Source organism: Rhinolophus sinicus, linkage group LG11 (assembly GCF_036562045.2).
Source record: "Rhinolophus sinicus isolate RSC01 linkage group LG11, ASM3656204v1, whole genome shotgun sequence".
Lineage (NCBI taxonomy): Eukaryota > Metazoa > Chordata > Mammalia > Chiroptera > Rhinolophidae > Rhinolophus > Rhinolophus sinicus.
Window position 1 is genome coordinate 29,689,553 of NC_133760.1, and position 15,153 is coordinate 29,704,705.

General features: G+C 42.7%; 2 protein-coding genes across 3 annotated transcripts; one reads left to right on the forward strand and one right to left on the reverse strand.

Moving 5' to 3' along the window:
- The first annotated feature begins 1,102 nt into the window (after window positions 1-1,102).
- Window positions 1,103-5,421, forward strand: LOC109461180 (haptoglobin). Its single transcript, XM_019757192.2, has 5 exons — window positions 1,103-1,235; window positions 2,236-2,318; window positions 2,619-2,720; window positions 3,437-3,511; window positions 4,497-5,421. The coding sequence occupies exons 1-5, from the start codon at window positions 1,231-1,233 to the stop codon at window positions 5,273-5,275; spliced, it is 1,044 nt and encodes a 347-aa protein (XP_019612751.2). The 5' UTR covers window positions 1,103-1,230; the 3' UTR covers window positions 5,276-5,421.
- A 2,589-nt stretch (window positions 5,422-8,010) lies between these two features.
- Window positions 8,011-15,086, reverse strand: TXNL4B (thioredoxin like 4B). 2 transcript variants are annotated; one of them, XM_074314647.1, is made up of 4 exons: window positions 14,804-15,086; window positions 11,833-11,917; window positions 10,194-10,345; window positions 8,011-8,728 (listed from the first exon to the last, which is right to left on the reverse strand). In XM_074314647.1, exons 2-4 carry the CDS (start codon window positions 11,878-11,880, stop codon window positions 8,563-8,565), a joined length of 366 nt encoding a protein of 121 aa, XP_074170748.1. In that variant the 5' UTR covers window positions 11,881-11,917; window positions 14,804-15,086; the 3' UTR covers window positions 8,011-8,562. The 2 variants fall into 2 exon arrangements, with proteins under 2 accessions (XP_074170748.1, XP_019612764.1); XM_019757205.2 differs by having other exon boundaries at window positions 11,749-11,917; window positions 14,804-15,062.
- Between the last annotated feature and the right edge of the window lie 67 nt (window positions 15,087-15,153).

Consider the following 15,153-nt stretch of genomic DNA (forward strand, 5'->3'; position numbering starts at 1 on the left):
TGTTATATGTTCTGGATATTAAATCCTTATCAGATATATGATTTGCAACTATTTTCTCCCAGAGATTGTCTTTTCACTTCCCTGATATTGTTCTTTGATGCATAAAAGTTTTTAATTTTGATGAAGCCCAATTTATCAAGTTTTTCTTTTGTCGCTTTTAATTTTGGAGGCACATGTAAGAACCCATTGTCAAGTTTTGCTTGGTTCTGAGCTGTGTAACAGTGGTGTCATTCTGATAGTAATCTTCTGAACTTGCAGTTTTCTTTCAAAGTTATGTTATGAGATTATCTATGTTCTTTCTTAGTTCATTCATTTCCATTGCTGTATATTTCATTACATGAATATATCACACATAACTTACCCATTCCCCTATTAAAGGACATATGTGTTCTTTCCAGTTATTTTACATCAGAGCCACCATGAATACCCCAAAGTAATTATTTTGTACACTCTAAGAACCACTTACTTTTTTTCAAATGAATAAAGCAATCTTTTATTGAGTTGCTATTAAATTTTAGTTGAATAGTACTTGGGACACACAGGTGCTGACATTTGACTGACACAAATTTTTCTCATCTGCCTATTTGGATTAATTACTGGATTGTAAAACCGTAAGAACCACTGTCATTGAGTATGGTGTACGTCAGTCTATGGTATGGCTTTAACCATTTTGTGTGATTTCTTGCAAAGAGCAATCTGAGAAGACACAATAAATACATTTTACTGATTTCAGGTTGGAGAGCTTTTAAGCAATAGGGAGATGTCAACAGGGGAAATGATTGTGAAAAGGAAATGCTTTCTTTAGAGCCCCATCTCAGCCAGGTTGCAAGAGTGTTTATAAAGGGTTTGAAAAAACTCAAAGAAGGGCTGTTTTCAGTGCCGAATACTGTCCAAAACAGACACAGATTGATGGCTCCTTGCCGAGTTCTGCACGATGGCTGATTTCGGGAAACACTTTGGCAGCTACCTGGGGTCATGATATGGCCAAGTTTCTTTGGGGTTTGTAAGAAAAAACACCAGGGGAAACTCAAGTGTGAAGCAAGAGCTTGACTCTTGACAGGGATGTTTGTGGCTTTGTTACTGGAAAATGCCAGTGACCTGACCAAGGCCAAAGTCGTGTAGACACAGGCATTACAAAATCGAAGGGGGTAGAGTGAGATACTAGAGGCATAAAAGCATCGGCAAGTGCACCCCACGGCACTGTTCTTCCAGAGGCAGGACATAGCAAAGATGGGGTGAGTCCACAGCTCTGCTCATGCTTCCCCCCCCCCCCTTCCCTTGCTCTTTATCTCATCCTTCTTTGCATACATCTTTTATCTACACGACAGCCCAGGTATAGGAGTAGCCTACAGGAGAGATGCAAAAATACAGTAAAGAAAATTTAGGCAAATGGGCTAAATTATAGTGAATTAAAGGGGATAGTGTGTTTAACCCTCTTCTTTTCTGCATCCATAAATGATACCACTTTCAGACACTGCTGTCTTTGCCAGGAGATGTGATTTACTCTAAGGAATATTTTTTCCTTGAGGTTATGAAATTTTCATCTTCACAGGAAATGACAGCAGCTCCCAGGGTAGGCTTCCTGGCATTTTGAATATATTTTTTAGCAGGTTTTTCCTCCCGTTTAGAAATGTATAATAGCAAAGAGCAATAGTGACACATTTGGGTGACACAATTAAGGCACTTAGGTTTTATCAAAATAAAGATTTTTTTTTGAAATGTTGAAATAGCTAGGCCAAAGATGTTTTAGAAACTTAAGACAGTCCAGCAATTTCTGACTGGTTACCTGGTAAGTGTGGCCTGTGCATCGATGCCCATGTCCAGTCACGCTGTCAGGAAGTAAGTTATCTTCCAGGCAACCTTCTGGTATTTCTGGGTGATTGATATTCCTTTCCTTGAAGGCAAATTATCATAAAATAAGCAAAATAACTATATATTTTAAACAAACTGTTTCAAAAACCTTTCCTTATGGAAAATTTAGAAGAGAGCCTAGCATAGTAAATCCCCATGTTGCTGTCTTCAAGTTTTCCATGTTTTATCTACTGTCTCCTTGCAGTACTTGAGGGGTGCCTGAGGGAAGTTTCTCTTTGCTGGAGAGCTCATGTATTACCAATTTCATGTTTCCTGAATGCTCTCTCTCTCTCTCTCTCTCTCTCTCTCTCTCTCTCTGTCTCTCTCTCTGTGTGGTGAGGCAGGGAGACTAGCTTTGTACTCCTTCCTGTCTTCTCTCTGCAGTGCCCTGGGAACTGTCGTCACCCTCCTGCTCTGGGGGCAGCTTCTCGCAGTGGACATTAGCAATAACAGCACAGACAACGCAGGTAGGTATCTGAATCTGGGCAGGAGTGGCGCATCCCAGCACTGCTGTGCCTGACCCTATCAGGTCTGCACCTTCTCTTCCGGAACCCAGACTCCCTCTTCTCATCCGAATCTCTGGTCTTTCAACACCACGAAGAACATTGGGGAGCCAGCCAGAAACAAGGGGAGACTGCCCTCCCCTTGGCTTCCCTTTGGGACAGAGGGACGTTGATGTGCACAGCAGCTTCCTCTCATCTTACTTTTCATGGTTCTCTGGGAGCAATTTGCAAATTATTAACGTGGTCTTCCTGTTTTTTTTGCAGATGAAAGCTGCCCAAAGCCCCCCGAGATTGCAAATGGCTACGTGGAGCACTCGGTTCGCTATCAGTGTAAGACCTACTACAGACTGCGCACTGACGGAGACGGTAAGACACGGCCAGTGTCCCCACATCCTGCCTTTCATGGCGTTTCCATGATGAACAGGGCCAGGGATGATTGGCCAGAAAGTTCACGTGTTATCCTTGGAGCCAGAGGATTTAGGTTTTAACAAGGGTTTTGTCACCAGGAGCTGTGGCCTTTTGAGCAAATTAACTTGGCCCAGCCTCAAGTTTTGTCTTATGTTAAGGGGAGGCAATGTCACATCTTAGGGTGACAGCTACATCTACAAAAGGAGGTGTGGCAAAAGAAGAAATGATGGTGACGGGGATGACGACAGGTGGTTCTTACTTCAGGGACTGTGCTCCTGCCACCGTTCTAAGTGCTTTCCTTGCTCACTTAGACCTCACAACACCCCTCTACAGAGCTACGATTATTATTTGGTGATGAGGAAATTGAGGTACAGAGAGGCTGAGTAACTTGTACAAGACGGGGCAGCCTGTGAGAGGTAGTCAGGGTGTGAACCGTGAGTCCTACCCTGTGCCGCCTCCCCATGACCACGACGACTGCACGGCCAAAGTTCTGTGCCCCGCTGGGCTGCCCTGGTGCCCCCAGCTCTTGGGTTCTAGTATAGGGCTCCTCCCTTCCTTCTCTTCCCTCGCCCCTTCCTCAGCTTCCTTCTCTGTCTCGAATTCTTTAAATATCTTCTCTACACGAGGTCCAGATTCCATTTCTTTTTTGGCTCATTTCTTTCCTTTTGTTTCAGGAGTGTACACCTTAAACAGTGACAAGCAGTGGAAAAATAAGGTCACTGGACAGAAACTTCCTGAATGTGAAGCAGGTAGGAAGCCAAGGGCCCTGGGAAGCAGACCGGGGATGGGTGTTGAGGGTCCAGTGCTCAGGTGGGAATCTCCTAGTGTCACATCTTGGTGGGAATGTCCTAGCGTCACATCCCTCCTGTGGCTTCTACGGAGCATATGAGAGCCACGACGAGGGACCAGGGAGAACCACAATGGCCAGGGAAAGAATCAAGCAGTTAGGTGAAGGTGCCCCAGTGAAGTTCACTATGGATCTTGTTCACTGCGATCTGCAGGGCACTGACTGAATCTACTGTGTACACTGTCCCCAGAGGGGCAGGAGACACGGTGTGTAGAGCCTCCTGGAGAACCCAGGGTTAAGGGTAAAGCCAGCTGCAGGAAGAAGGAGTCAAGGGTGAACATAACAAAACCCTAATCCATGGAAGTACGACAGGAGGCTGGAGGTGTATCAGGCTCTGTTTCCTGTCATTACAAAGAGCTATTGCTCTCTCCTTTTCCCTCGTGGAACAAAAGGATTTTGCTACCCTCTTCTGCTATTAGTGGTACGGAAGGGCTAACCTGCCTTGTATTAAGTGCAGTATCTCTAAAGTCTGCGTTGTAGCCAATGAGGCTACAGATCCCTCTTTATTCAGAGAGAATGAATTGGCATAGCTCCTTGCCCTTACAATGAATTTCAAAGAATTGTGGATATGTCCTTGTGATAAGCTGCTTAAATATACATAGTTCTTCAGCCAGGGTTTGAAAATCTCAGGGTTGTTTCTTTTGTGAGTTAGGAAAGCAGGAAATCAAACTCTTAGTGATGGACAAAACTCTTAGTCCTTTTTTTAAGGACGATTTTAAACTGTAAATATTGGAAATGAGAGGACAGGTGGTGAGGACAAAGCATGTAAATATTCCTGGCTCTGAAGAAATGAACAATGATTGTTGAGACAGCAGTGACAGCCGGTGCTTTTTCCCCGTCTCCCACACTGGGAGGCTCTCACATTTCTGCTCACGATTTCCTGACAGTGTGCGGAAAGCCCAAGAACCCGGTGGATCAGGTCCAACGGATCCTGGGTGGATCGCTGGATGCCAAAGGCAGCTTTCCCTGGCAGGCTAAGATGATCTCGCACCATAACCTCACCTCGGGGGCCACACTGATCAGTGAACAATGGCTACTGACCACGGCTAAAAATCTCTTCCTGGGTCATGAAGTTGGTGCAACAGCAAAAGACATTGCCCCTACCCTAAGACTCTATGTGGGGAAAAATCAGCACGTGGAGGTTGAGAAGGTGGTTCTCCACCCTGACTATTCCAAGATCGACATTGGGCTCATCAAGCTCAAGCAGAAGGTGCCCGTTGATGAGAGAGTAATGCCCATCTGCTTACCTTCCAAAGATTATGCGCAAGTGGGGCGTGTGGGTTATGTGTCTGGTTGGGGGCGAAATACCAACTTTAAGTTTACTGAGCTACTGAAGTATGTCATGCTGCCTGTGGCTGACCAAGACAAGTGTGTAAGACACTATGAAGTAAGCACGAATCCTGAGAAGAAGCAAGCAAAGAGCCCTGTCGGGGTGCAGCCTATACTGAATGAACACACCTTCTGTGCTGGCCTGTCCAAGTACCAGGAAGACACCTGCTATGGTGATGCTGGCAGCGCCTTTGCCATTCATGACCTGGATGAGGACACCTGGTATGCGGCTGGGATCCTGAGCTTTGATAAGAGCTGTAGCGTGGCCGAGTATGGTGTGTACGTGAAAGTGCCCTCCATCCTGGACTGGGTTCAGAAAACCATAGCCAGCAACTAATGCAAGGCTGGCTGGAAGCCCTTGCCTGAGCAAGATTTCACTCTGGAAGGAAAACTAGATGGGAGTGGAGAGGCTAAAACATGGTATGAAACTGATGGGTTCCAGCCTTGCATGGTTGACTCAATAAAGAATTTTCTTTAGACTCATTTCTGTTTTATTTGTAAAGCCTTGGGCTTTTTATCCTCTCATTTATGGCACAGCAGCAGCCAAGAGGCACAGGACTTACTGGGAGTGTGGCAGGAAACACCCCAGGCCAACTGGAAATCCCTATGGTGATATAAACTGTCCCATTGTGGGAATTCTACTGAGTGCCTCCCGAGGCAGGCCTCAGAAAGGCGGTTGTCTTTGTTTTTCCGACAAAGGAACAGAGACTTAGAGAAGTTAAGTGATTTGCTTAAGGTTACACAGCTAGTAAATAGTGAAGCTCAACCCAGAACCTATGTCTGTCTCAATACAAACCCTGAGCAATTTTCACTTCCCTGAGGAAAATGCTAGCTCAAAGTGGGATGAAAACAAGTAATTTGGCACGCACAGACAATACTTTATCATTTGCACTCCAACACACCAGCACTTCAGAAAACCAAGTTAAGATGGTGTAAAGGCAGGATCTCTGGACTTGCTGGGTCCAAATCATAGCTTGGCCATAAATTTGCCAAGTGCCTTAAGCTCCCCACCCATCAGTTCTGGGGTCCCTTCCATTAGGGGCATAAACCAGACAATCTCTGAAATCCCTACCAGCAATGCCATTCTGGGACTCAGTAAAAGTTAGTCATCTGTATGGGATTTGCCTGTTTTAGTAACTTTAGGAAGAATTCTTGCTCTTCCAGGATCCCCTGGCACAACCTGCCACCATTTGGGCAAAACCTTGTGGAGCTGTTGGTACTTTCTAGAATGAGACTAGATGCAGAGCCGGAGGGCAGTGCGTCACGAATCACGTGCCGTTTGGCAGTCACTGACCTGTTTGCCAACAGAAGCCCAATTCTGTGCAGGACAGCAGTCACTCCAAGCCCATCCCCTTGCCAGGTGCTTCCTTTCCCAGCCTGCTCTGCAGGGAGAGGTGACCACACAACCTGGCTCTGACTAACATGGCATAGAAGGCAGGCTGCTGGGTGTGCTGGTGTTCTTTGCTGATGAAAGGAGAGCACCACTCTAGGAATAGGACAAAATAAAACCCTTTCACCAGCATCTACATCTTCTCCTCCCTGCCTGCTTTTATGGTAATCATGATGCATGGAACTGCGGTAGCCATGTTAGAACCAAGAGGTGATTGGCACTGGGGACGAAGAATGAAGATGCTGAGAAGGATGCAAAGAACCTGGTTCGCCGATGACGTTACTGCGCTGAGTGAACTCTAGACCTGCCTCCCTCATGACTTCTATGAAAGAATAAAACATCTTCACTGCCATCACTGTTAGTTGGGTTTTCTGTCACTCACAGGCTAAATCACACAGTATTCGATGTGTGTTACGTGCTTACATACCAGCAAAAACTCAGAACTTGCATGCATAAAATTCTCATTTTACTTCCTCCTCATGGCTTTAGGGAGTTTCTCTGAAGTCTTGATTTATTTTTGTTCCTCTCTTAGTTGCTTTCCATTGCACAAGTATTTACTGCATGCATATTGTATGCCCTGTGCTATGTAAATACTAGTAACTCCTGGATAGGAAAAAAAGGCCTCGTAGAGGAGGAAATGTCTGAGACTTAACTGAGAGCAGGAGGTACTCGTGCAGAAAAGGGAGGGCACTTCAGGAGAGGACCCCAGGGGGAAGAAGGCACTGGGGCTGGACAGAGCAGGGAGTTTCAGAGCTAGAGTGCACTGTCGCTGAAAGCTGAGGGGGCAGGCAGGAGGTGCTGCTGGGGAGGAAGGCGAAGTGAATCCAGAAAATGCCAAAGGTTTTCTCCTATTATTTTCCTCCTGAGTGGTGACCCAGAAACCACTTAATGTAATCAGATAATTCTTCAAGAAAACGGGTGGCTTATTCTTCAAGAAAACAGTGCTGAAGATACTGCCAGAAGAAAAAGGTTTAACTGTATTCCAAGAGGCTTTTTAAAATATGTTTGCATTATTTTTCAGTTTCTGGCTATTAACTCTTTCATAGATTCTAGAATATAGGTCTAAGTCCTTCATTGGTTCACTAGCTCTAACCTGTTGAAAATTATTGATGGATCTGGAGTACATGTTAGAACTTCATAGTGAAGGCCAGACTGGTGAGAATAGTGACATCAGGTGGCATTTTACACCATGAGGAGCCATATTTTGGTACGATAAGAAGGTATACTGGTGATGGGTCAGTGTACTGAAGGCTTAGAGCAGAAAAGAGTTCAGTTAGAAGAGCTTCCTGTTTTCAAGGGTCCTGGAACTTTTCTTCTGGAAGACCCTTAATAGCAAGACCCTTACCTTTGTGAAATGGAGGAGTCTGACAGTTTGCATTTGACTCCTGGTAAAAGGCAGATTTTTTCCAAGTAGGCAAAGCACCCCCTATTCTTTCTAACAACTCTTTCTAGTCATGAGCCCTTGAAGGACAATCTTCTGTCTCAGGAAGAGATGGAACTCTGACTTCTGGGAGAGTTCTGCTCCAATTGACTAAGGGTACTTAATTTTTTGTTTAGCTCAAATTGGGAGCACAAGTCTCCCTTCTTGGGCAATTTAATAGCACAAAAGCTAGTACATTTGCAAACCATGACAACGTTTCAAAGTCTGAGTCAGAAAGTCTCCAAAATAAAACAAACTTGCCTGCTATTAGTGGAGATTTATTCATTCCAAGAGAAACGGGGACAATTAGGACTGGAGGTAAGAGAGCATGAGGAATATAAATATGAGTTGAGGAACAGGCAAGGTTGTGGATGGGGGAGGGGTGTGTGTGTATACACATCTAGGGTAGAAAATAAGTGTTTTTGGTAATTGACTTTCCATTTTACTGTGTATCCAATAAACATAGTTAAATCAAATCGTACTAGCCAATGTCGAAGAGAATTCTGTATTATGTTAAGGGATAAAGAAAAGCATAATATAAATAGAAGTGAAACAAAACATGCTGAGGAAATTGATCACGATTGACTTGACAGCTCTGAGATCTGCAGGGAGTGAACACTTAGGTTTCCCAGATCCTCACGTCCCAGCAGGGTCTTCTGTTTGGGGCCGGCATTTCTGTTTGGGGCCAGCAAGTCAAACCTCTCATCCACTGGGACACAGCATATTTCCGAAGGACTCCAGAAAAACAGCACAGCTGTGTTCGGGTACTGCTTCGTGATGTGTCTTTCTCTTCAACTCTGACAGGAGGAATATGCTAAATATCTTGATAGAGAAGGTCATATTTGGGGATATTCTTGGGATCAATAGGACTTTGGACAATAAGTTTTCCCCTCATTGCTCCTCGATAAATCACTTCAATCAAATCTATGAAGTCTTGTTTGGTTTTGAAACTTCCCACAAACTTAGTGTGATCTGGAGACCTAGATAGCATAGAAGAAAAACAAGCTTGCTCAGAACTTTTCAGAATTACTGGATTAACAAAACGAGTAGTAGCTCCATTACTTTCTTCTGTCAGGGAGACTTCAGACACAAGGTCCAACACTGATTTTTCCATTTGTGATCATGGGGCCCGTTTGACATAGGACTAAAACCAGTGCTGTGCACCACTGGGACAGCGTAGAAGCCCGAGCATATGAAAAGCTCCTGCTCACAATCTATTTTAATCTCTTCTCAACTCACAATCAAGTAGAATTCCCTGAGTGCTGGTGTGGGCCTCATTTTGTTGTTTTTGGCACTATGCAATGCTCATTGACTAGTCATGGTCTTCAAGTTCCAGTCACTTCTACTTTTGAGTAGAGGGTATTAATTTTTTGTTTTGTTTACTATTTCAAACACGAAGTATGCTTATTACAAAAATTTTTTAGTAAAAAAAAAAAAAAAAAAATCACCAGTGAGGCCACATTTTGGTGTATATCCTTCTAATAACATGTCTGTGTGTCTGTATGTATATCGATGTGTGTTTGTGTGTACATTTCTTTTTTCACAATAATGAGAATCATATCACACATACTATATTGTAATGTTCAACTAACATATTAATATCCATGCGGCCAACTTCGCCCACTTTCAGGATTATTTTCATTTAGACAAATTCCTGGAAATGCAATTGCTGGGCAAAAAAGTTCATACACTTTCAAGGTGTTTGGTATGTAGTGTCATAAATCGCCCTTTAAAAAGATTGCACCAAATTAATATTTATATCAACTGTATTCTAGGACAATAAATAGCTTTAGAACACTTAAAACACACATTTTATGCACTTTCACATTGATAATGACAAAGCATGTCCACAGACCCAGACAAGTGGACACCTCAATCACAGCGAGAAATGATAAGAATTATGGATACATTCAAAAATAAATGTGAAGTACTGAGATGCTGACTGGAGGCAGTGGAAGGCATTAAAGGGATTTCATGTTACTTATTTTTGACAGGCTTTGTTGAAGAATAACTTCAAAATACTCTGAGTGGAAGAAGATGGGAAACTTGGCAAGAGAGAAGCATGTGTTAGTTTGCCAGAAGTAATACTTTTATAAACGCAACCTACTAGTCCCAAAAGCTTAAGAACAATGACATATTTTATTTTAAATGAAATTCCTGGAAAACTTTTAAGAAAATGGTTCTATATTTTCTAGACTGAAGGGTGGTTAGTGCTTCACAACCGTACTATTCTTTCATACTTAAGTAGGAAATTACAATTTGTCAATCAGACCAAAACACTCATTTTGCACCAAGTTTCACATAAGAAAATTAGAAAATGCATCAACCGAGGAAACAGTACCAATACAAGATTCACTGCCACCACTGAATGCAAATAGGTGAGTTACCGAAACTGCTTAAAGGAAACTTTTTAGACTGCAATAAATTCATGTCAACCTAACTTACCCATAATCCACTTTCATATGCTGCCCATTGAAGAAAAATACAGTAGATGGAATATAACTGATGTCAAAATAGTGTGTATAAACTGGAGTTTGGTCCACATCTACCAGATATATAGCAGCCATTTTACTCAAGTCAGAAGAGGTCTTAGAAAGCTGCAAATGAAGAGAGAGATGGAGGTTACAATACAATAGAAAGCTAATATTTCTTCTGTGAAACTTTTTAATAGGATTGAGTATTCTGTTTGAAAAAATTCCTGGGCCAAGAACCTAGCCTCTTTAAGTTCTACATTAGACACAGTGTAACCTTATCATTCAGAGACTGAAACACTGTCGGTAAGGCTATGAGAGGGCCCTGGGTAAATTGTGTGAATATATTCCTTCATTTCCTTTTGTTTAAAAAAAATTTAAAAATCTTTATTGTTTTATTTCTTTTCTATTTCTTATTATAAAGTTCTTATAAAATTTTTATGCATTTATAAAATCCATGCTCACTTAAACAAAAAACAACTCATAAATATGTACTATAGAAATCCTCCCAAACCTCTCTCCTTCCAATCCCCCATAAATGATAACTATGTTAAAAAAAAAAAAAAAAAGCAAACACTTACATGGCACTATTATGTGCTAACTGTCCTAAGTGCTTTACACTTTTAATTCATTTAAGCCTTACAACATCCCTATGAGCTATGCATTATTATAGTTCCCATTTCATAGGTAAAGAAACCAAGGCCCACGTAGGTAATTTGCCCTGGTCACACAGCTAGTAAGCAATAGGCTGGGGTTTGAATGCAGGCAATTTGGCGTCAGAGTCTGTACTCTTAACCTCTAGTGAGAGTCCCTCTCCCCGAGAGCTGAGGGTTTAATCCCCTGGCTGTTTTTCCCCCCAGGGTAACACATCACACACTCATACTTAATCACAGTCATGAGGATTCTTACCCTCCATCCACATAGTTGGTATCAGCAACAGAAATGGTAGAGGAGGCCTTAGTCCTGGGGTAAGTCTCTCCCATAATAAACAGAGACAAAAATCAACCTACTCTGTCCCATCTGGCCCTCCCTACGCATCAGAGTGTGAAGATGAGTTGTGAAGTCAGAGATTATTGTCAGGCACACACTGGAGCAGCACACGAGTAAAGCCTATCTGCAGGCAGAGAAAACAAAGTTCAATTCGAGCTCTACGATTCAGAGGGTCTGTGCCTGCAGGAGGTCATGTGACCTTGCTGGCATTCATCTCCCCCTTGGGAATAGGAATAGTCGTGATCCCGCTGTGTGAGCACTGAGTAAGTTAATGTTCATAGCCTCCTGTTAGTAACGTTTCCAGTCTTCTACTGCCTTGTTGGTGAAGTGGAACTCTCATAGTTGCTAGTGGAGATGGACATCCAGGACAGACTCAGCACAATCACAGATTTAGGGATTCAGCACTTAGTGAAGGCGTGCTAACAAATGATCAGCTGTATCCCCAGGCCCTGCCTGCGCCCTTTCATGCACTTTGCAGATGTTGAAGTGAGAATGCAGAGATTTTTAATAAAAACCATTTGTTTAAAAAATTCACTCACGATATCATCTAGCTGCAGACAGACAGAATCCTCGTCTCTCCCAAACCTGAGAACCAACACTTTCTCTGCAGTGCTTTTTATCACCTGGTCAACTTCTTTTTTGCTGGTCAGCTTGGGCAACAGGAAGCTCATCTTGAAATCATCCAAATATTAATCCTCACTGTCAGTCCTGAAATAAAGTTGCAATGTTTAAAGGGAGATTAAGTACATGAGTCCTAATTTTTAAAAAAATGTTAATTTTTGGAGTAGGTGATAATGTTTTTTTTCCCCCCAGAGGAAAAAAGAGTTTCCTATAAGACAATATTAAAAAAGTAAAAGGAACACACTAAATGCACAAAGGGGTGACAAGTAAGTCCACTCGTTTAAAAAGCAACAATATAGAAAGACATACTGTGAAAACCCCCTGTTCCTGTCTTACCCTCCATCCCTCTAACGTACCTGACTGGCCTAGTTCCCACGGCCCCATTTCTCCCCACATACCAGGTAACTACTTCCATTAGTTTCTCATGTACCTTCCAGAATTTTGTGATGCATTCCCTAGAAAATATAAATATGCATTCCTATGTTTTCTCCTTCTTTTACCCCCCAAATAGGCTTTTCTATCAGTCAATGTTCCAGTAGGAAAGAGATGAAATCCTCAAATTTGGTTATTTGAAGGGATTTTTATTAAGGCAGGGTATAGGAAAACTACAGGGTTCAGTGCTATAGTCCGGGGCTAGTAACAGTGGGGCACTGTTCCCACCCCTAGGCCTGAAGGAGAATGGGAGGGAGCAGTCACCAGAATTGTGTGGTGGAGATTGCAGAGTGGAGAAGGCTGCTGTATAGGAGGTCAGCCCGCAAGCAGTAAGGGGTGCAGCCACTTTCCTCCCTCCCTCCCTCTGCTCTCCACTGGCTGACTCCACCTGGAAACAAAGGATTAGGGAGCTGCAGAGGTAGACAAGCCGTCTGGTCCCAGAGCAGTCTAGAGGAGGAGGAAGAGTGGCTTTAGAGGGGCAAATGACAGATGTCCAGCACACATATGATGTCTTTACCCACTCTTCTGCACTTTGCACTTTTAACCTAACATACGAAGATTGTCCCATATCCACACACAGAAAACTTACACATTCTTTGTCACAGCGGCATACTATTTCATGCATGTACCATACTTTTTACACAGTCCTTTATTGATGAACATTTGTATTATCATGAATCCTGGCTTTACGATTCTTGGTGCATCTTACTAGGTGCACCTCATCACATGGCAAACAGATCAATTAAGAGTGTGGAAAACCACATACACATACACACACACACACACACACACACACAAATCATAAAATACTGAGTTAGAATGGGCCTAATCCAACCCCCTCATTTTACAGACTAGTTTGCATATAGTTACTCTTCTAGCTACAAGAACAAGAAATAGAATCCAGATCACCAAATTTCTAGTCTAGCATTCCTTCTACTACAATTAGTTCCTATTTTACTTATTTTTAACTTTTATTTACTTTTAAGTGTGTTTTTCCAGGACCCATCAGCTCCGAGAAAAGTAGTTGTTTCAATCTAGTTGTGGAGGGCATAGCTCACAGTGGCCCATGTGGGGATTGAACTGGCAACCTTGTTGTTAAGAGCACCGCGCTCTAACCAACTGAGCTAACCAGCAGCCCCAATATGCTATTTGAAAGTTGAGAAACTTTTTGATCAAGCTTTATTTTTTAGTCCATCCACAAGAGACCCATTAAGATACTTAATATTTCAAATTCAGTTCCAAAGTTGGCTAATGCTTTGAAAAGGGAGGATTTTTTTTCTCTACTTTTTTTTTTTTTTTGGTGACAAGTCACAGTTTAAGATGTGAATTGATAAAAATTCATATAGGAAATGAAACCGTTCCAGTAATAGGTGATACTTTAAATAGGGAAGCTGATTACTAGCACTCATCAAATGTGAGTGGCAGAACAAATTACTGATGAAAATCAAAGAGAAGATGGAGCTGTCTCACCACTAGAATTCAAACAAACAGCAACTCCTGTTTGTTACTAAGAGGAAGACATGAGGGGAGGGCAAAGCTGTCAACGGATGGAGAGGGACTGGATAAATGTTGGAAGGAGGAGGGAAACTGAGACCACACTTAATAGAATGTCTACAGCAAAGGATACTAAAAGAGAAGTCACAAAAGAGGTACAAATGGACAATAAATATATTTGGCAAGTTAAGCTTTACTAGTAAGGAAAGAACAGCAAATTAAAAGGTATATTTTTAAATGCCATTAAATTGGCAAAGATTAAACAATAATGGCAAGAACGTGAATGAAGGGCAGGCATTCACAGTCTCTGCTGGAATGTAGATAAACAAACCTTTTCTTGAAAGAAAGCTGAAATACTCTTTAGCCAAAATTTTCAGTTCTGGGAGTTATTTCTTAGTAACTAGACGTATGCACAAAGATTTACATACAAAGGATATTCCTCACATTTATAATGGTGAAAAACTGGAAATCAATTTAAATGGCTACTTAATAGGGCATTGGTGAAATAAAAGATAGTACCGTCCTACAATGCACAACCACTTACTATGTCAGAAGTGTACATTTCAGATAATGAATAGTTCTCAAGATAAAGAAAAAAGTTATAACACAGTGTGATCCCACACTCTATAGTTTAGGTGCAGAACCTAATTATAATGCAAATGTACATTTTTACAAAGTAAAATAACTGGGAATGAATGTCCCCAGACACCATCAGTGGCTATCTCTGCGTGTGGACAGGTGACTTTTACTTACATCGGAATGTGTGTCTTTATTTTTCCAAAACATTCGATATCGTTGACCCGTAACAAACGTGGGAGTCGGGCACCTATGACCCGCGGAGTCGAAAAATCGCGGATAACTTAAGTCGGCCCGCCATTGTACGCGGATTCCCAACAATTCATCAAAAATACAGTGGACCCTTGACAAACGCGGGTTCAAACAGCGCTGTTCGAACCTGTCGTTCCTCAAGGGTCACTGGCAAATTTTTAATGATGTCTGAGGTTGGGTTCCTGCTGGACCAAAACTACTAGGGAAGGCGATACTTACTCTCTTTATGCAAGTCGCCTCGCTCTCTTCAACTTCAGGACTGTCAGCAACCCGTCCCCTTTTCCAGCGTCGGGACACTGGCGGCTCCTTTCTTCCGCCGGAAACACCACAGCGACGCGAATCCAAAGGAACCGAGAGACTGCGGCCCAGCAACCCTGGCGGCCGGCTGCAGGAGACGGAAACGGAAACGGAAAACGCACAGGCGCAGTAGGGAAACGCGCCAGCGTCCCCGCCCAACAGCCCAATAAAGCAGAAGTTGTTCTAGTCACTGTCCCCTTTATCGAGCTCTAACCGGAAGCCTTGGGTCACTTCCGCCCTTATTAAAGATGACAGACCTCCTCCTTTTCCCT